Genomic DNA, 20,842 nt, shown 5'->3' on the forward strand with positions numbered 1-20,842 from the left:
ACACTGCACCGATCTCCGTATTAGCACTGCTAGCTATGCTAGCGCTAGCATTAGCAGTGCTGGCTCCTGCTGCATTCAGCTTCGCTCGAGACTTGATTGGGACTCCAGTGAGAATGACATTATTCATCCTTACTTGCTGTTCCACATCGTACAGTCTTTTCTCCAGAATCTCGACCCGGTTTTCTCGCTGCTCGTTTTGAGCCCGAAATCTTCGGAACTCTTCCATCATTTCCCAAAGTGGCGTTAGCTTAGCGGACACTTGTTCCATAAAACTTTTCAGCGTTTCTTGAATAATGTCAAAAGTCTTTTTGAGGTCTTCGTATTCCTGGGGTTTCTTCTGGGGCATGGTCAGCTCTCTTTTTTGGGGAAAATCAACCTTTTAAGTAATTTGAAGATAGTAGTATTCGCAGAGAGGCACGCCACGCGTTCTGCTGTGTAACCCGGAACCGGAAGTCACATGCTCTCCTAGTGTGTAGAATGGAAACTGGGCAGCCTTTATCAAAGCTGACGATGACCGCTGTCAGTCATGTAGACCTCCTGAACGTCTCTGATCCAGGGCGGCACCCCCTCCCGTCCTTGTGGTGCACTCCCTGGCCCTGGCTTCCTCAGAGACCGGTGAGAAGTGGGGCTTTAATTAGCTTGGATAATTAGTGTCACACAGACTCCTGGCGCTGCAGCATCTTGTCAGTCAGAGCCAGAGCTGGTATCAGGTTTGATCGAGGCCGTTCAACTGTTGATGTGTTCAAAGAAAAGGAGGTCAGTCCAGCCACAGCTGGGAGGACATTAACTCTTTGTTTTGTTATAAACACATAATTGTATCTGCGACTTATATAAGGAAACAAATTGCATCAAGTGGTAAACTTCCCCTCTGGAATGATGCTTTGGATCCCTGACTGACGCTCAGCATAGAAACCGCTTTCCTCCGCTGGTTAGTCCTCAGACAGCAGCTGCAGTGGAGCGAGAGGCAGATTCTGTTGCCGTTACTATCAAATAGTCCATTTCTTCTTACGTTTTAAACCTAAAAAATAACTAGATGGAAATTCTAATAAGTGAGTGACGGTGGTATGATGCCCATAATGGATACCTCAAAGGGCATTATCTAGATTGAACGCTCTGCAACTCTTTATTGTTGTGTCATTGCTTAAAGACTTCAGTCTTGTGTTTGGGATTGTTTGTCCTTTTTTTGCTCAGAAAAGTGACTTTCCAGACAGACACACAGATGGCTTTGGCGTTCAGTTTTTCTGACAAGAAAACAGGAAATCGGCGCTGAATGTTTGGCCTTTTTCACTTTTTGCCCATCATGAATTTAAAGATGATGACGAGAGGGTATAATTTCAAAATTAAAGCCCCAAGCAGTGTTGTATGGCCCACAGGCCCCACCCACCCACTGACCCTTATGCTGGGCTCACACTGCATCCAGTCCAGCTCCAGTGCGGCTGCCGGAGTCTTGTTGTGGAAAAGTGCGACAGGCAGTCACGCGGCGCCAAGTCCGATCCGGCCTCTCCAGCTATCCGAATCCGTTTCGTTGGCTTCAAATTAAGGCCGGACGTTGGGAACAAATTAAACGACTTAAACCGGCAATCGTGCGATGGAGTGTAAAGTGCATCCAGTACATTTTTCAAAATAAAACCCACTTTCTGCTGTACTTGTTGTGTTTTCACCGTGGTGTAAACGTCATTTCTGCTGACACGGGGGCCCCAAAGGGGGAGGTAGAGTGCCATATCGGTCATTTAACACCGCGGATGACGAGAGGCTGATCAGAGGTCCGCGGATGACGAGAGGCTGATCAGAGGTCCAGCACCCCCCCCCCCCCCCCCCCCCCCCCCCGTCCTTCATGATCCTGCAAATGCTTTTTCTAAGGAGAACATCCAAAAGGACAGAGCCTGAGCTGCAGCAGGACTGCAGCAAACTGTAGCTAATGTGAGTCATCTGGTGTAGCTGCACCGCTCCAGAGCCAGACTGGATGCATTTTTCAAAATGGCAGCTTTTCTGTTGGTTTTATCTCCATAGCAACCATTTTAGGTTTTGGTCGCCTGGTGGTGACAAACAGGTCTATGTAATTTTGAGAAAAATCTGCAAAAGTAATTTTTTGGATTTCCTTGGCAACTTTGTTGCCATATAAACATTCCAAAAATGTTTATATGGTATGTCATATTGTTGCATTCAGCTTGAGCCAGGGATTAAATGATTACAATATTCTGGTAAAAAATGTGCGTGCAACTGGGAGAAACCACCTTTTCGGAGCTCGCCATGCAAACGTTAAAAACCTACACACTTTAAAACCAAGATTTGTTTTTCCAAGTAGCTTCTCAACGATGCTTGAGGGGTTAAGATATGGATTTAAATACGTAGGAGGAGTTCAAATTTGTAGAAGCTACTAGAAGGGATTCAAGATGGCAGCCTCTCCCAGAGGTCAAAGGTTTTTGCTAACCACAGGTGGATTTTTTGCTAACCACAGGTGGTGTTTTTGTTAACCACAGGTGGTGTTTTTGTTAACCACAGGTGGTGTTTTTGTTAACCACAGGTCAGGTTTTTGTTAACCACAGGTCAGGTTTTTGCTAACCACAGGTCAGGTTTTTGTTAACCACAGGTCAGGTTTTTGTTAACCACAGGTCAGGTTTTTGCTAACCACAGGTCAGGTTTTTGTTAACCACAGGTGGTGTTTTTGCTAACCACAGGTCAGGTTTTTGTTAACCACAGGTGGTGTTTTTGTTAACCACAGGTCAGGTTTTTGCTAACCACAGGTCAGGTTTTTGCTAACCACAGGTGGTGTTTTTGTTAACCACAGGTCAGGTTTTTGCTAACAACAGGTCCGGTTTTTGCAAACCACGGGTGGCTGTGGTGCAGTGTTAGGGCGGTCGACCTCCGATTGGAAAATTGGGGGTTTGATTCCCGTCTTGCCCTCCCATGTGTCGAAGTGTCCTTGGGCAAAACACTGAACCCCACCTTGCCTCTGGTGGAAGGTTGGCGCCAGTGGCTATTCACCAGTGTGCGAATAGGTGAATGGGTCTGTGACTGTAAAGCCCTTTGGGCCTCCGAAGAAAGTAGAAAACCGCTATATAAGTATACGCCATTTACCATTTGCAAACCACAGGTCAGGTTCCTGCTAAGAGGTCAGGTTTCTGCTGGTGTGTTTGTGACACATTCATCATTTGACCATCTTCCTTCTCACTGGATCCTTCTATTACTCACACATTCTCCTCATCTGGCTGAGCCCACATGCACACACATTTGAGTGCACGGAAAACGCAGTGGAGTGGGGGTATTTTGCGATGCTTCCCATTTTTAGTGATGGCGAGGCAGCCTAACATCAGCCCACCAGGGCGCCGTGATTCACCGCCACTCTCCACCGCCACTCTCCACCGCCTCTTTCATGTATTATTATCCGCCTTTTTACCGCTGAAGGTGCTTATCTTCTCCTCCACCGTCTGTCAACCGTGCTTCTCTCCCCCATCGGCGCTGTTGTGCGTTTTGTCTGACGGGTTTGCCGCTCTCAGCGTATTCAGAATAGCAGAAACGTTTCCGCCCCCATCACCTCACCTGCCCCCTCTAACCCGACCTTTTCTCCTCTGATGTTCTCACCGTTTCTGTCAAAGGTACCCGTCGTCCTCTTCCCTTTTTGTCTCTTTTCACTCTCCTCCTCCTCTCCCACCATCCCTCCTCCTCCTCTCTCTGTTTTGTCTTCACAGTCACTGTATCCATCAGATTCTAGAAAGTGTCCATCACATTCACCAACATGACATAGTGCACAGGGACCTGAAGGTTAGTATCGAATCAGAGAAGCTCCTGCATCCCTCCTAACTCCTCCCCCTCACAGCCTCTGCTCGCCTCCTTCACCTTCATTTGTTCCTCCCCTCCTAAGCCCCTCCCACCTCTCTGACCTCGTCAGTTTGGCGTCTGTCCGTCTCGTCTGTCTGAGGTTTTCTTATTTCCTGTGTTCTTTCTATTTTAACTTACACTAGGGGACTCTGGCCTCTAAGCCCCACCCACACCCGAAAGCTTGTTTCAGCACCCCCCCCCCTCCCCCACACACACACATCAACCATTCAACGACAGCAAACGCTCCTGCAGCACTGATTTGAATTAAATGATCACATGACGTTACTGTTGGTGCGACAACCATCTGTTCAAAAATGGACATTTAACAGTCAGATTCTCCTCATTTCTGTCGTCCCGCCTCCACATCTCCTCTGGCTCTGATTGGCCGTTTTTCTATTTATTGTTCAGACAGCCTTGTTTACCTTCTTATCCTTATATATGTTAATATGTTTTTCAACAAATAATTTCTATAAATGTACAAACACAGAGGCAGAAAAAAAATTAGAAGGAAGGTTGGTTTTTTTTAAACTATATACCTATTTTCTTGTTGCACCTTCTAGTCTGTGCGTTTTTATTAATGTGTTCTCATCATTGAAAGGTAATAAGTCTAGTATTTCTCATTCTACAGGTTTTATTTATCAATAATTATAGCTCTTAAGTCAACCGTTTCTGTGGTTGTACCTTGACCTGCTAACATGTTAGCCTTGACCTGCTAACATGAGCACTTTAACAGTAATATGTTAGCACGTAAATGCTAATATGTTCACACCTTAACATTAACCTATTATTACACGTCAATACTTACCTGTTAGCACCTTAATGCTAACATTAACATCTCAATGCTGATGTGTTAGCACCTCAATGCTAAAATATTGACATGTTAATGCTTATCTCTTGGCACCCAAATGCTAACATTAGCATAGCAATGCGTACATGTTAGAACCTTAACGCTAAAATGTTAACTCTTTAACACTGCTTAACATGTAAGTGCACCACGTTACGATAGCCATGCTACTGTGTTCCGCTAATCTGTCCGCTAATCTATCAGCCCCTACGTCAATGCTAGCATGCTATCACAATGCTAGCTGCATTTAATTTGAGTTTTAACTGCCTTTCTAATGCTCTGCAAATCAAGCCTCGAATGCAGGACATTGTTGTCATAAGATTTTAACACGTATATATTTTCTTAAGAAAATCCGTAAAAGATGGACGCATTTACCCATCATCTAAAACTATTTCACGATTCAACCAAATTAATGAAAACACATTAATTCTGAACTTTAAAGTATAAACATTTTTATCTGAACAATTTACAAAGATTTGTTTAAAAACCCAAACCAGAAGTCCTCTTATTGAAATGTTTAAACGGATGTGTTTAGCTGAAAGCAGCAACTCCAATCAAGAAATAGTGAATAAATTAGCCAACATGACAAAAGTTCTGTTCATTTGGAAGTTCAATGATGAGCTTCACTGCTGCGTTTGATATCAACCCTTAGATTTTATGTAAAGAATTAACATTTTCTCTGAAATAAGACAAATTTGCATGTGTTCACCTGAGCAAGGCCACTGCGGTTTGACGTAAACTGTTGATTTATGGGGAGAAAAAACCCCAAAATGTTGATGGTTATCATTAATGTAAAGCTTCAAGGGGGAAATTTTCCTGCTTTCCTTAAAGGCTTCAGAGGTGACTTTGGATCTTACGGTGTGATGATGATGATGATGATGATGATGATGATGATGATGATGATGAGACAGAAATGAGGGTCAAAAACTTGCCTTAAATTCTGTAAATAACTATCAGTGGTGAAACATAAAGACGGAGAAAATCCTGAAGCAGCAACTAGAAAAGGTGTTTTCAGAATAATAAATATTCAGTAAGTGAAGTAAGTAACTACGGCTGCTCTGCAGCTGCTCTGCAACTGCTTTGCAACTGAAACTTGGCTGCTCTAGCTGCTCTGACTGGTTTGCAGCTGCCATTTGTCTGCTCTGCGACTGCTTTGCAGCTGGCTGCTCTGCTACTGCTCTGCAGCTGCCGTTTGGCTGCTCTGCTACTGCTTTGCAGCTGGCTGCTCTGCTACTGCTTTGCAGCTGCCGTTTGGCTGGTCTGTAGCTGCTCTGCCGTTTGGCTGCTCTCCAGCTGCTCTGTGACTGCTTTTCAGTTGCCACTTGGCCGCTGTGTAGCTGCTCTGCCACTGCTTTGCAGCTGTCGTTTGGCTGGTCTGTGGCTGCTCCGCGACTGCTCTGCATCTGCCGTTTGGCTGCTCTGTAGCTGCTCTCCAGCTGCTCTGCTACTGCTTTGCAGCTGCCGTTTGGCTGGTCTGTAGCTGCTCTCCAGCTGCTCTGCTACTACTTTGCAGCTGCTGTTTGGCTGCTCTGTAGCTGCTCTCCAGCTGCTCTGCTACTACTTTGCAGCTGCTGTTTGGCTGCTCTCCAGCTGATCTGCTACTGCTTTGCATCTGCCGTTTGGCTGCTCTGTAGCTGCTCTCCAGCTGCTCTGCTACTACTTTGCAGCTGCTGTTTGGCTGCTCTGTAGCTGCTCTCCAGCTGCTCTGCTACTACTTTGCAGCTGCTGTTTGGCTGCTCTCCAGCTGATCTGCGACTGCTTTGCAGTTGCCACTTGGCCGCTGTGTAGCTGCTCTACCACTGCTTTGCAGCTGCCGTTTGGCTGGTCTGTGGCTGCTCTGCGACTGCTCTGTATCTGCTGCTTGGCTGCTTTGTAGCTGCTCAGCGGCGTGTTCAAGTTCCCACAGAGCTGAAAGCAGGCTTTACATGAAACTTTACATTTACCCAGAAGGAAGTTTTCCATCCCACTACGGCTCCAGACAACATGCATGTCATGCAGACATGGTTGGGGCTGGGCTCCAATGGTTTTCTTCATTTAAAACATTGATTTAGATTAACTAGATTAACGTTTCTTGTTTTTTTATGCAAAAAATAAAAAGCTTTCTCTGTTTGATAAAAAAAAAGTCTTTCTTTTGCTCAGTGTAAATCATATCAAGTGTTTGTTTTCATTTCCAAATCAATTTATTTTGATTAGACACTTTCAAAATAAATCAAAACTTTATTGAATCACTTCAAATTGTGAACTTGTCAATCACAAGTTGTTATGGCAGTGATACCCAGCCCTACACGTGACTCTTGTTCATCATAAATCCTGGTGCTGAGGCTCCTCTTTACATCACTTGACGACAAACTTGGTTCCAGGCAGATCTTTGAAATCCTCCTAATTACACCGTGACTCACTCGTTCCTTCATAGAAGGAAGTCTGACAGCTCCTTCATTTATCAACACGGCAGTGTTTCCCTCTTTATTGGTGGGTCTAATAATGGAGGCGGCCTGAAATCTATTTGTTTTAGCAGATTGGACTGGAAGGACTCTCCTGTTGCTCCTCCATCGGCAAGAACATTCCTGGAACCGTCTCAGTGAAGCTTCAATGAAAGCGGGACTCTGCAAGTGTTCTTTTAATAAAGGAAAGAAAAGTCTGTTAATGTGAGATTCAGAGACAAAGTGGAGACAATGGTTTCAGACTCAGAAACAAACTCTGATCATATGCAAATTATTAATTCTAACTGAAACATCTTCTTTTGGTGTTTTGAGGCATTTCACCTTCTATCTGAGTAGTTTTTATGCCTTTTGAGAAGAACCAGAAAGACTCGTCTGAGGCCTTCAATCTGCAGATCCCTTTCAAACCCTGGATTAGGGTTTAGCTCGCATGAAGCCAAACGAAAGGTCAAAACCAGATGCCGGGCAACAGAAGAGGCTTTTCCAGTCCACCTCTATCCTTCAGACCCCGCCCTCTTTTCCCATGTTCCCTCTTGGCCTGAGCACGGGTTTGTAGCGCTGCTAAGACTAACATGCACCCCTCCTTGGTGTTTGCATGCAGTCATTGCATCCAGCAGATCCTGGAGGCGGTGCTTCACTGCCATCAAATGGGCGTGGTGCACCGAGACCTGAAGGTGAGTGGTGGGGACCGCCTCTCTGTCCCGTCACCTGTCTGGGGGTGGGGGTATGTGGCTGTGCTACTCGTGTGTCCATGTCTCAGGTCCAACAAACTGTCTGTCCAACTCTTCAGAAAGGTGGGAAGCTGAGGAACACCTGAATGCTTGTCAGATCCGTTTCGGATCCGGTTTGGACGTTGAAAGCGGTTTAATGCAAACGCATGATATCGCATGCAGCAGCCGCTGTTTGCAGGCCAGAGCTGAAAGTCGGTGTAAAACCTACGTTCCGACTACACTAACAGGTGGATGCGAGCTCCAGACACGCAGGTGACCCGTCGTTAGTTTGCAGACCGTAGAGGGAAAATGTTTGTGCACATTTCTTTCTATGGGCACGCTGCAGGCAGGCCACAGGTCGTAGTGAACACTTGTACAACATGTAAGGGAAGTAGGTGGGAGGCAGGCGTGTCGTACGGGTTATATATTTTTTTTATTCTACATTTTTTGGGAAGACTTTTTACGACATTTGTGTAATTTTCAATAGTTTCAAAGAAAAGCCTTATGTTACCTGTTTTTAAGTAGAAACCAATTTTTCTAAATCATTAATTTCCCAGACTCATTTTTTTTAAGTGAAATAATTGATCTACAGTTATGAACCATGCCTTAATACTTTCTGCTTTAAAAATGTAAAATTTTCAGCTTTTTTCTCTGCTGTCTCAACTTTTTCTGAAGCCTGCTTCCTGTCCCGTTGTCCCGTTCTGAAGCCTGCTTCCTGTCCCGTTGCAGCGCGGCGCTGAGGATGCCGCCTGTGCATGCGCGTGTAGCCATGCACAGGCGGCATCCTCGCATGCATGCGCGTGCAGCGCCGTCTCCTGCATGATGCACTTTGTCAAGTGGAGCTCAACGCAAATGTCAGTCCCAGCATTCCGGCCAAGGCGTGTTGTGTCCATCAGAGTGTTGTGGCGGTCTATTTTTAGGTCGCGCCTCTCTGGTTTCCCTCCGGGGCGCGGCGTCGGAGGGTTTCCAGCAATAGGTCACCGTATGACGAGATCCGTCAAGTCGGGCTCCGAAACGCAGCGAATCAGAACATTTCTGCTCCGGAACTGCTTTTAAACCTCATGAATGAGAACGTGTTGAAGAACCTCCCCTCAAAGGAGGGATCCTCTTCTGATCCCGTCAGAGCGGAGAATTCTGTTGCTGGAAGCAGATTCAGTTCAAACACCCACTCAGGTCCTGCTTTTCTGTATAACCCCACCCCCCCCTCCCAGTTTCTGCCTATCATTGTGTTTTTTTGCCAGAAAGCTGGCATCGCACAGCAGTAACAGCGGTTCGGACCGTCTGGACCTTCGTTCTGCCGCTTCGCCACTTTGGGGCCTCGTTTTTCATGGAAGCCGCTTATTCATCCTGAATTCCACCCACGCCCGTTTACACAGATTATCCTGCTGCTGCTGCGTTGGCGGGTTCAAACGCCCGGGTTAAAAAAAAAAAACCCTGAGGAAAGACTTTCTCTACCTTCACCTATCGAATTCTCTGATTTTATGTTCTTTATGATGTCATGTTTGTGATACAAATACCGGTATGAAGACCCATTGAGACGACCACTGTTGTCATATTGGGCGATATAAATACAATTGAATGGATTTGAAAGTCAGGTGAGCCGGCACATGTGAGGACAGGAGCCAGAAATAGTAACCCAACTTCCTCCCTGTGAGCTCAAAGGCCGTGGAAGCCCGCGGTGTTGTGTCCGGGTGAGCCTGAATGTGATGTCCTCAGGTCAACCGCATCCCCCGAAAGACCAGAGAACACATTTGGAAGCGTTGGCTGAAAGGTCACATCGTTGGTTCAGCAGAAACATAAGTGAAAGGGTTAGCGGCCCGGCTGTTGCTTTGACAGAGGCCGTGGTTTTGAGCGACGGAGCCGTAAACCTGTGGGGATCACAGCCCATTATTAGAGCTCTGATGGAGAATAATCAGGCTAGCTGCTGTATCTGGGCCACAGAGCTGCAGCCTGCAGAGCCTTCGCACCACCAGGAGTGAGAACGACTGACGACGGGGGGGTCTGCTGGGCTGCGTTTGGATCCAGCTCGCCCTGCGGTGTCCAAGCATTCTGCAGAGGATATGAGAACGTTCTCCGAGAGCAACGGTCTCAGAGGCCCACCCTTCGATGTTTCAAACATTTTTTTCCTACGTTTGGCCTCCAGTCAGATCCAGCTCGACGTCGCGTTGTGTGTTTCCAGCCCGTCTGTCTGCAGCGTCTGTAGAGATGTTTGCATGCCTGCTGCTCTGTCACAACTCTCTGTGGAACCACCTTCCTGGCGTCTGAATGTTTAACGACCTTCTCCTCTTCCTCGTCAGCCGGAAAACCTGCTCCTCGCAAGCAAATGTAAGAACGCTGCAGTGAAGCTGGCAGACTTCGGCTTGGCCATAGAAGTGCAGGGAGACCAGCAGGCCTGGTTCGGTGAGTTCAGCTGCAGATGGAACCAGAAACCCCAGATGTTTTTGTGGGGAGACGACAGAGATGCTGAAAGGAGGAGACGGAACAGCTGTTTAAAAGAACCTTTTCAATCCAGTAGAATTTCTTTCTAGGCATAAAAACCAGAGTTTATGCGATATAGAAGTACGTGAAAAGTCAGTGGAAAGCCACAAATTTGTGTACGCATCTCGCCAAAATCAGTCCTGCACAATTGCATAAGGTTTACGTAATAATTGCATATAAACTACGTGATATAACAGCGTAATTCTCAACCGACCAAAAATTGTGAACGGCTCCAAACCAAATAAAGACGCGTCGGCTGAAACCCTCGACGGACATCGACGAATGTGGCTGTGTGACACGGCCCTTCGACCTCGCTATGAAGCCCCTCCCAGTCGGGGCCTCCGGTTCGGTTCTGTTCCTGCCGGTCTACAGACAGGAAGTCCGCCGACAGTCACCACTGTTGTTTGGCTGCAGGGTTTGCCGGGACGCCGGGGTACTTGTCCCCCGAGGTTCTGAGGAAGGAGGCCTACGGCAAACCCGTGGACATCTGGGCCTGCGGTGAGTGCTGCGGACGCCGAAGATCTTTCCACAACGACACCCCCAAAACAAACAGGAAGGTGGGTGCTTCCTAACGGTGACCCGTCTTTGTGCCCCCAGGCGTGATCCTCTACATCCTCCTGGTGGGGTACCCTCCCTTCTGGGACGAGGACCAGCACAAGCTGTACCAGCAGATCAAGGCCGGGGCGTATGATGTGAGTTACCCCCCCTCTGCTGTAATGCCCCCCAACTGCCCTGAATCCTTTTTAGCGGGTGTTGCATAACTCGGTCGCCTCATTCATATTTCTGGGTGCAGCCAAGGAAGTCTTCATGCCAAATAAAGAGCCTGACCTGCTGTGCTGGCAGCGTTTGTGGGACTCATACCTCAGTGTTTATGCCCGAACACGACACCCGACGGAGGCGGGGGCTCGGCACATCACCGGGGGCTCCTTTTCACATCTTTCTTATGCAACTCGAGGAGCAAATCACCTCTTGTTTTCCTCCATGTTTTCTATCGGAAACGAAGGTTTTATCTGTAACTCAGAGACCTTTTAGCTGCTGCTGCTTATTTTAGGGTTTTAAAAGTTATTATTAGTTATTATCAAATGAAATGACATTTAAGCTTTAAATTAGAAAGGAATAAAACTTATCATCTTTGTGAAAACACAAAAAAGTACTTAAAATATCAGAAATGAAAAAACTTTGAATGATTAATTTTTTATATTTTTTTCAGTTTTAACTTAATTTTTTTTTAATTTAATGTTTTACCTAAAATGTTTGATCTTCTGAACACAAATTTTCCTGATTTTGAAATATTTTATCCTTTTTTTGTTGTAAATTTTGTTGCAAAAAACTATAAGTTGGCTATAAAAGCTAAATAAGAATGAAAATCTAAAAAAAAAAAAGAATCCAAACTTAAATTATTTCTGTAAAGTGGATGATGATAATAAATTATTAATTTAGTTAATTTCCTGTAACAAAGCAGAAAACTTTTAAAAACTAAAGATGTTGTTTGATGATCAGAAAAACTATAGATACATCTAGATATTGATGGTTAAAAAGTAACTTCAGCTCTGCATTTGATCAAACATAATCAAATCAAATAAAGAATAGAGCATAAAAGTGTGGAATCTCAGCATGAAGGCTTCAGAAACTGTTCAGGGAGGAGGTCGTGACCCCCTCCTTCCTGCTAACGGCTCGCAAACACCACAGGCATTTTAGGCTTATTGGCCTGATGAAAGCTGGTCATACGTGAAGAAGCGTGGAGGAAGTGGTAGTCTGTGCGTGAACTTCTCACAGAGGAATTACGCACCAATCCCCCTAAAACCACAGAAGTACGGATAAACCACGCAAAGAAACACACAAGTCAACGTAGAACATGGACATGTGTGATCATTGTGCTGTTTACACGCAATTAATTAGTGATTCATGCGTCAATTACGTCATTTTAATGTGATATGTGCGGCGTATGAGCCATCTAAAATCCTTGCGAATGCATCTCGCATAAATAATTGCGTAAGATTTACGCAAAAAGCGACGTAATTTTCAACCAACTCGAAATTTTGAACAACTCGAAACCAAATTCATGTAAAGACCCGTCGGCCGAAACTCTCGACGGACGACAAACGCAGGAAACACTTTAAGTAGACCCCGCATGAATCACGAAAAGACCGACATTTAATGCGCGTAGTAGTGTCTGTGTGACACGGATGTCAGAGGCTCCTAGATTATTGTACCGGCGAAACGGTCTGTTGGGTTTGTGCTCCGTTTAAACTAAGGACATATAATCAGAGGTGGAAATTACTGCATGAAGATTTGAAATGTATATTTGGTGAAACCAAAGAACGCTCTAAAGCCTGACTCCCCCCATCACCCGAAAACCACAGGTGCACAGACACCTGTGTGCTTTTATACACCTTATCTACCATTGGTGGCTAATGGAAATATAGGTAATAAAACAGAAATACACACAAACCAACCCAAACCAAGTTCTGATCCAGATCAAGAACAAGATTAGCTCCAATGGGACGGACTTTCACCGCCTGTGTATATAAGCAGCCTTAGTTCTGTTCAAAATGCAAAATTATTTATAAATAAAACATCTGTCATGTTCCGCTTGTGCCAATAAAGCTTTATTTAGCCAAACAAGCAGGATCGGATTTTCTAAAGTTATTAAAAAATGACTCTTTGGGTTTTTTTTTAAGGCGGACTGAAAGTTACAAAAACCAGACGTTGATCCACATTTTCTAATATTGGAATAAATGTCAGAGCTTACAGGGTTGATGTCAAACGTATGAAGAGAAAACCCAGAATCCACATGGGAATACATCATATTCTTTTGTTTCTTCTTCCTGGAAAACCTGAGGAAGATGAGGAGGGACGAAGATGTTTGGACTGGTGGTTTTCACCTTCACCTCTTTGCCCCTTCAGTTCCCTTCCCCGGAGTGGGACACGGTCACCCCAGAAGCCAAAAACCTGATCAACCAGATGCTGACCATCAATCCGGTGAAGAGGATCACGGCTCAGGAGGCCCTCAAGCACCCGTGGGTCTGCGTAAGTATGTCCTCCAGAGGACGCCGTCTGTTTTTGTCCATCTCTGACCTGCTCTGCTCATCCTTCTCTCCTCAGCAACGCTCCACAGTGGCATCCATGATGCACCGACAGGAGACCGTGGAGTGTCTGAAGAAGTTCAACGCCAGAAGGAAACTCAAGGTCCGTTTGATTTCCCCACCTCTCCTGTCTTCTCTGTTGTTTCTGAGTACTCCTCAGACGTGTGTCATTGGTGTGGAGCGGTTCTAGGGCAGGTTCTAGGGTAGAAGTGAGGGACCTTTCCTTCTAAAGCTGGTTTCTGGTTTTCTGGATGAAAGGGTTGATCTTTAAATCGTCCTCAGCTGCTTCCAGCCTACGGGGTTGAATCCAGATCAGCTTGACGTGAAGGAAAAACCAGATTGTAAATTTAAAATAAAAAGACATTTTGAAAACTGTTAAACTCGAAAGAAATATTGAAAAATTGAAGAATCGTAACTTCAATTAAAAACTATTATATAAATCTAAAGCACTTACCAAAGAACAAAACAGCTGCTGTTTTGTGTGTTCAGGTTTTATTTATCTTCTTTTTCTCCCCTTTTCTTTTTTCTGAGCTGATCCTGATTTTATGTGGAGGCGGAGCTTTCAGCCCATTGGCTACCAGGAAATGATTGACATTGGGGGAGAGAAGTAACAGTGACGTCATTTCCACTCCAAAATCAGTGTCTGTTTTCATTGTTGATGCCCGACCCCTCCTGGCTACGGCCATAAACTCCATCACCAGATGTCAATCATGTCCAGTAGCCAATGAGCTCAAAGCCCCGCCCCCACCTAGATTAGGATCGACTCCACAAACGACGAGTCTAAATTGAAACTGTAAATTGAAAAAAAAAAAAATAGAAAACACAAAGAAGCAGCAGTTACTAATGAACGTTATTGTTCATTTAGTAAAAAGTTGTCTTTTTTCAAACTAAAATATGTTTTTAATTTTTATTATTCCCTCCCAGTTTGCAATCTGGTTTTTCTTTCCCTATAAACTGATCCTGTGTGGCCATCCGCGATCAGTCAAATCCCAGAGCGAGGTCCGCTCTGGACGGACGCGGCGCCGTTCTCCAGCCCCGACAAACCGTCAGATTTTCACCGTTCAGGCCGACTCAACATCCTGAAAGCAGAGGAACGTTTTTAGATCACAGGAAGCGACCGGCAGCTTCTGCTTCCCAGCTCTGCTCTCTTTGCTTTTTTATTATATTTTTTAAACATTAAAAGTTCAGAGCTCTTTGCTGTCGGCTTCTGTTTTTCTGCTTTTCGTCTGCATCTGTCAGTCAAACTGCATCGATGGGACATTTCAAACAGTCCTTTTTTTATTTGGCCTCGACCTGCTGTGAGTCAGAAGCTTTAAGCGACCAATTATCGTCGTCACGTCTCAGTTTGGACGCCTGTGTTTGCTTGATTTGAGTGGAAAGTTGCACATATTGTGCAAACATAAATGTCAAACGTGATTTTGGTTCAGAAAGTCTCACTTCTCCCCAGGGGGCCATCCTTACCACCATGCTGGTTTCTCGAAATTTCTCAGGTAAGTGTTTGCTGCGCTCTTAATCTGAAAGGTTGAGTGGAAACGTGGCGCCGTTTCAGCGGCGAGAAAATGTTTGAGTGAGCGTCCCGTTGTTCCTTTGACACATCGTGCTGGAGGAATAAAGACTTCACCTGAAACCCCATGAATGGAGGTTTTCAGCAGAGAGCAGCCTCTTCTTATTTATTTTTTATTCCTCCAAAGTGATGTCACACAGGAAGTGGCGGCAGACGCCAAGACGGAGGCATTTTCCTCAGCTGAAAGTTGTTGTAATAAAAAAAAAAAATCATCAACATCTTTATGAAAAATCTCATTCTCATTTCATCTCTGCACATTTTCAGTGTTTCCCTTCAAGGTTTTAGCAGTTTTGTTACCGTGGCAACAACAGATGATCCTTTTTTTGATGCAAAAGCAGCTATAAAGCGGGTCACGTCTAACGGGTTCAACAAAGGTTTCAGGTCGAAAACACTAACCTGCCTCTGCATTCCTGGATGGGAGACATTCAGATTGTGGTTTTGGGGTTACGGCTACGAAGCTGGTGGGCGTGGCTTCACTGGCAGAACCCGCCACAGTCGTAGGAGTTCAAAAACAGATTTAAACATGTTTGCTTGAGTGACAGATTCTGCAAACACGGATGCTCAGAAAAATTAGTTTTACAATCAAGAAAACTCCCCTTCATGGTGAGCTGGGCTGGGCTGGGCCAAGTGGGTGTTTGGTTGGCCGACCTGGTGGGGGTCCCCCCCTCTGGGGGTCAATCAGGATCAGACCCACGCCGCCGAAAATAATTTCGTTTTTGGTGTTTTTAACATATTCTGGTGGCCTTTTTATGAGGATGGAGCGGATAAGTGTAAATAAAATTAAGTGTAACATTGCCTTCCTGGGGCTTGTAAACCAGTAGGAGAGCCTGGAAACAGAAAGCTCTCAGTGACAGGAAGGGGGGCTGGGGTTGCTCCACTCCAACTCAGAGGTGGATTTTAGTGAACTCCTGCCTTTATGTTCTAAACGACAGGTTTTTGGATATTTTGGCTAAAATCAGCGATACACTAACCTCCCTCTGAAAAAAGTACTTTATTATTCCCACGAGAGGAAATGGGGAGAATAGGGTGTAGCAACCCTAATGACCTGAATACAAAGACGTAGAGCGAGGACTGAAGACCCGGACGGGTCAGATGAGCCCAGAGCAACCTTTAAAACATCCTTTTGTTTTCTTAACTCCATTGGTTTGTTTTTTTATGTTCTCGTTTTCTGCCAGGTCATCATTGTGAATGAGAAACTGTTTGGTAAAATAAAGGTTTGATGGAAAAAACAAACAAAAAGTTAGACAAACCTCGCCGTCATCATCTTCTGCTCCAAACTGGAGGAATGTGGGGAAACACTGACTGTGAAGCTTCTGATGCGTCTGTCTTCTGGTCTTTGTCTGCGTATCTCTGTGAGGGGGGCCTGCAGGCTAAAGATGTCCCACAGTTATAGCCAGAATCATCCGATCCAAAGCTCTGGAGCATCTGCAGCTCTGTTGTGGTCAGTGAAACGAGAACTCAACCTGTTTCTGAGGGAAAGCGGCTCCAACGTTGAGATCCTTATCCAGCGAATCGTCTCACCAACTAACATGCAGATATTTTAGCTTTACTTACAGTTTGAGGATCACTCAGACGAGGCAGATCACAAATTCAGGATCTCAGAAAATGATGACACGAGTGAGGAACATTAGAAACTCTGGAAACAGAAATGTTGGAACGTACAGTAGAATCCTGAACACAACCCAATGCTTGGCTCTGCTCAGGTATCTCTGACAGCAGCTCCGTCTTCTGGGATCTGCCATCATTTCATTTCCCTCCACACGTCCTCCTTCAAGTCGGTATGTCTGCTGGTCAGTGGACCACAGGAACCTCCAGGTCTACAAACCTGGACCTGGTCCTTCTGGGACTGGAAGCTGGAGTAAAGTCCTGATGAAATCAGGAGGAAAACTTCCGCTCTGGACCAACACCAGCAGAAGACAGATCTTCAAACAGACAAAAATAAAAGGAGGAGGATGTTGGATTCTTCACTTTTCTTTGCCCAGACTCCTTAAATTTATTTGGACCACGTTTCTCCAGAGTGAAACAAACTTCTTTGTGACTCTGCTCCAGATTCCTGACTGGGCTTCATTTCCACATCCTCTCAGGATCTTCTCAGTTCACAGTTTTTGCATCAGTTTGCTCTGCATCAGTGGGCTTGAATGCAGCACTCTGTGAACAACCAGGTCCGAGTCCGACTGTGTCTGCAGAGGCGAAGCGTTCACAGGTTCTGAGATTCTGAATTTTGACTCAACCATTAAAACATCAGAGAGCAAACTGTGGCTTATTCATCTGAGTTTTTAGCTGGTTTACTGAAGAAACAATGTTTCTACTAAAATTCTAATTGACTGAGATTTACTGTAGTGCTATAAAATAAAAAAACCTTCATCTAAACTTCATTAACCTTCATGTGTGGATGTGTGTGCGCTAACGCAACCACGCTGCTCACAGCATTCATGCATCTTCGTTTGAACTGCCCTCAATAAGGGGGCGGAGCTACAAAAAAGGCGTATGGGAGGGGACTGGGCCGAGGAAACGACCATAAACAGTGAGAACAAGAACCGGGCCTTCTGTGTTTGTGACAATTTGCATCCAACAGAACCTTCGGGGTTTTAGCAAAAGTTTTCCAGATTTTTCTGGAACTTCTCACTCAGTAAAAAGTCAGATGGATGACATTAATGATTTATTATTAACTTAATGACTGCTGCCGATTAGAAAAGCGTCGGCCTCTATTATTGACAGTTTCTGAGCTCTGGACTGAGTGAGCGTGACGTCATACACAGAAAATGGTTTATTCCGGCTCCAACCAAATGAAGTCAATTCAGTCGCCATTTTGTCATGGTTCGGACGTCGACGCGTTCAGATGTCATCAGTCAGCACTGATTGGTCCGAGTCGCTCTGAGTCATTGCTTCTGTGGCCACAACTCTCACCAATCAAGTTTGTGCTTGTTGGAAGGCCACACCCCCTACCCCTTTTAATGAGGCGTCTGATTGGCCAGTTTATAATTTAAATAACTGGAACTACTGAAAACAAATTGGATTATCAAGTAGATGTTAATACCAATAGACCAATAGAACGACTGAATACCAGCTGTTTAAGTCTGTAAATTTCTATACAAAAATTGTTCAGATGCAATGCATTGTGGTCTATATTCGGCAGTCTAGTAATCATCGATGCTCACTGGTTTTTCGCAGAGAATTCTGGGAAATTTCTAGGGCTCTGGATTTTGGAATTGTAGATTTGGACGGCACTAAAAAAGGACAATCGCACTATAGAGAGCACTATGACGTGAAGGAATTCGGACACGGCCTATGAGATTTGGCTTCTAAGAGCCACTTCCTGTTTGGATTGCCGGGGGGGAGGGGCCACTCAGTCCAGATCTCTTATACAGTCTTCATATCGAGTTATGTCACAATAAAAATAAATTCATAATCAGTGCAGGTCTGATCAGATGCTAACCTGTTCTGAATTCTGCAGCATCTCCATCTTCATCATGTTCCCAGCTAGAAGTTCTGTAGAGGTCATAAGGTCACACGGCTTTGTGTCTTTATCTCTGGTGATTCCTCTGTCTGATCCGTGTCGGATTCGTGTCTGAAGCAAAGATCTAGTCCCTCTTTTCTCCACTGACGAGTCCCGTCTGCTTTCCCATCGATGTCCTCCACCCCCCCCCTCTGAACATCCCTCCACCTGGCCTCTGTCCTCCTCCTCTTCCTCCCTCCTCTTGTCGCTTCGTAACTTTCTCTCCGTGTGTGGCTGCGTGTCGTTTAACAGTTGGCAGCCGGCAGACCGCCGCTCCAGCCTCTGTGACGGCGGCCGCCGCAGCCGCGGCTGCAGCCGCCGGCACCACCGCAGGGCTGGTGGAACAAGGTGACACGGCGGCCCGCCTCTGCTCTGTCCTCACCTTGAAACTGGCTCCTCCCCCTACCCTGTGTGGCTCCTCCTCCCTGAGCACGGGGGTTCAGAGCATGCCGGCGAACCGCGTTTCCCATCATCCCCTGGCTGCCACCTTCACAGTCCTCCATTTTCTCGTGCAGGAGTAAAAACTTTTTTTCGTGCTTTTCCCTGACATCCTACGTTTTTGCTAAGTCTGGAGTCACTTCAGTGTTTATTTATGTTCCACTAAAGATCTTCTCATCTCACCTGTTGGCCCGACGGTGTCCTGTTTCCTCCCTGATCATCAGCTTCTGCCCACACAGACCCGCTGTCCGTCATCTGTCTTCAGCCGTCCCACATTTCCTCCCATCACCTCTCTGCGTCCCATCAGTGCCAGTTTCACGTTCCTTCTACACGTTTCCCCTCACTCCTCTTTTCTCTGTCGGACAATGACACTGGAAAGCACCCCCCCGCCCCACACTTCAAGGATGGGACTGCCCGGTTGGTGAATGCTGCATGGGGGGGGGCCACTGGACTGGTGCATGCACTGCCTCTGGGAGGGGTTTGGGTGCACGATGGACACTGGGATTGGTTTGGTGCAGAGCCTGTTCCCATGAACTGAGTTCCACATGTGCAGCCGTGATGGAGCATTAAAGCTGGAGGCAACAACAGGATTCCTTAATTAACCAGTAATAAGACATTAGTAAGACCTCTACAAACGCTAATGAATGTCTTATTTATGTCTTGTAAACACATTACTGATGCCTGTTAATGTCTTTTAACTTGTTTAAGGAGCCCAACTATGAAAAGTTAAATTCACTTTACTAGGAAAAACTTTTCCAAGACTCTGAAGTAGACGTCTTAACTTAAAGTGTCCAATAAGAACTCTTCAAGGTTCGTCTTTTATTGATGACTAGTGGGAAAGCTGAGCTCTGTAGAGACGTGTGTCTTACAGCACATTGACCATCTTCATGCAGGTTTAAATCCATTGTTGTAAATTAAACCTTTTACATCCAAAAATAACTTTTTCGTACACTCAGGTTTGGAGACTGAACCCTTTAAAGTCTCTGCACTAACCACAGCTAAACCCTAATACTGGGTTCAATACCAGTTAAACTAAAGGAAAATGGAGACAAGCGATACCGATAGCTTTTGGTTTTTTTTACTTCTGGAGTTGTGGTGGATCCCTAAAGGACAGATGACGACTTCTAGGGTCGACCCTGATGCTCCAGTCTAACCTTTAGATTCAGGAAAGTTTAAAGACCAAAGGAATCCAGTAAATAACCTGACATGATCCAGTCAGTCCCGTCCATTGGCTGGATCTGAGAACTGGGCTTAGATAGTGTGATGTCACACGACGGTTTCCTTGTTGGAGCCTGAAGGATAAAAATTGTTGGGATTTAAGCTTCTTGGAACCAGCGGGTACTTCCTGTCTGGAACTCCAGGGGAGGGGGGGGGGGGGGGGGTCACTTGGTTCAGTTCTCATAAACAGTCATTGGTCTCCACTCTCTTTAATGTAAAGCAGACCCTGTTTACTGTATATTGTAACATTCTGTTCCACTTTACTGAACTTTAGTGAAGCTCATTGAACTCTGCTAACTCAGGGTTACACCTGTGAGGCTAATTTATGTCACCTGATGGCTCATTTGCATAAAGGTCACCTGATGGACCATCCTGCCAGCAAAACAACCATCATGGATCTGAAAAACTGCCCCAAAACAAACCGACTGAACTGCTTTGATCGGTAGTCAAATTCTCCTCCGTTCGTCTGATTTCCAGCCCCACATCCAAACACCAGTCCCATCAGCGTCCAGCAGGACGTCAGTCATCATTCAGGGGAGGCAGCAGAGCTCTGATCTTCTCCCTCGTATCCTCCAAACACCTCTCAACCACTAGCTCTCCATGTGAATCCATGCTCGTGCTTGCTTTTCTCTCGCAGTGATGCATCTTGGGTGATTTAGTCGATACGTAATAGTTTTGTTTAATGTCTTCTTCCTCTCTCTTCTTGCTTCATGTGTAATTTGTGCCAAGGTAAGGAGCGCTTCCAGCTTCC

The 20,842-nt window shown here is 45.6% G+C and overlaps 1 protein-coding gene across 31 annotated transcripts in view; it reads left to right on the plus strand.

Annotated features, from left to right (window-relative positions):
- LOC101170191 (calcium/calmodulin-dependent protein kinase type II subunit beta) overlaps positions 1-20,842 on the plus strand; it is a 66,276-nt gene that overhangs the window by 17,902 nt on the left and 27,532 nt on the right. For 16 of the 31 annotated variants that reach the window (XM_023958160.1, XM_023958162.1, XM_023958157.1 and 13 more), the window contains exons 6-12: positions 7,703-7,775; positions 10,109-10,211; positions 10,704-10,787; positions 10,887-10,981; positions 13,197-13,319; positions 13,395-13,478; positions 14,823-14,865. In XM_023958160.1, coding sequence (XP_023813928.1) covers positions 7,703-7,775; positions 10,109-10,211; positions 10,704-10,787; positions 10,887-10,981; positions 13,197-13,319; positions 13,395-13,478; positions 14,823-14,865 — 605 coding nt within the window. Of the gene's footprint in view, positions 1-3,689; positions 3,763-7,702; positions 7,776-10,108; positions 10,212-10,703; positions 10,788-10,886; positions 10,982-13,196; positions 13,320-13,394; positions 13,479-14,822; positions 14,866-18,687; positions 18,784-20,842 lie in introns of all 31 variants that reach the window. The other 15 variants (XM_023958149.1, XM_023958150.1, XM_023958152.1 and 12 more) reach the window with 3 other exon arrangements.

The sequence above is a fragment of the Oryzias latipes genome, chromosome 9 (genome assembly GCF_002234675.1).
Source record: "Oryzias latipes chromosome 9, ASM223467v1".
NCBI lineage: Eukaryota > Metazoa > Chordata > Actinopteri > Beloniformes > Adrianichthyidae > Oryzias > Oryzias latipes.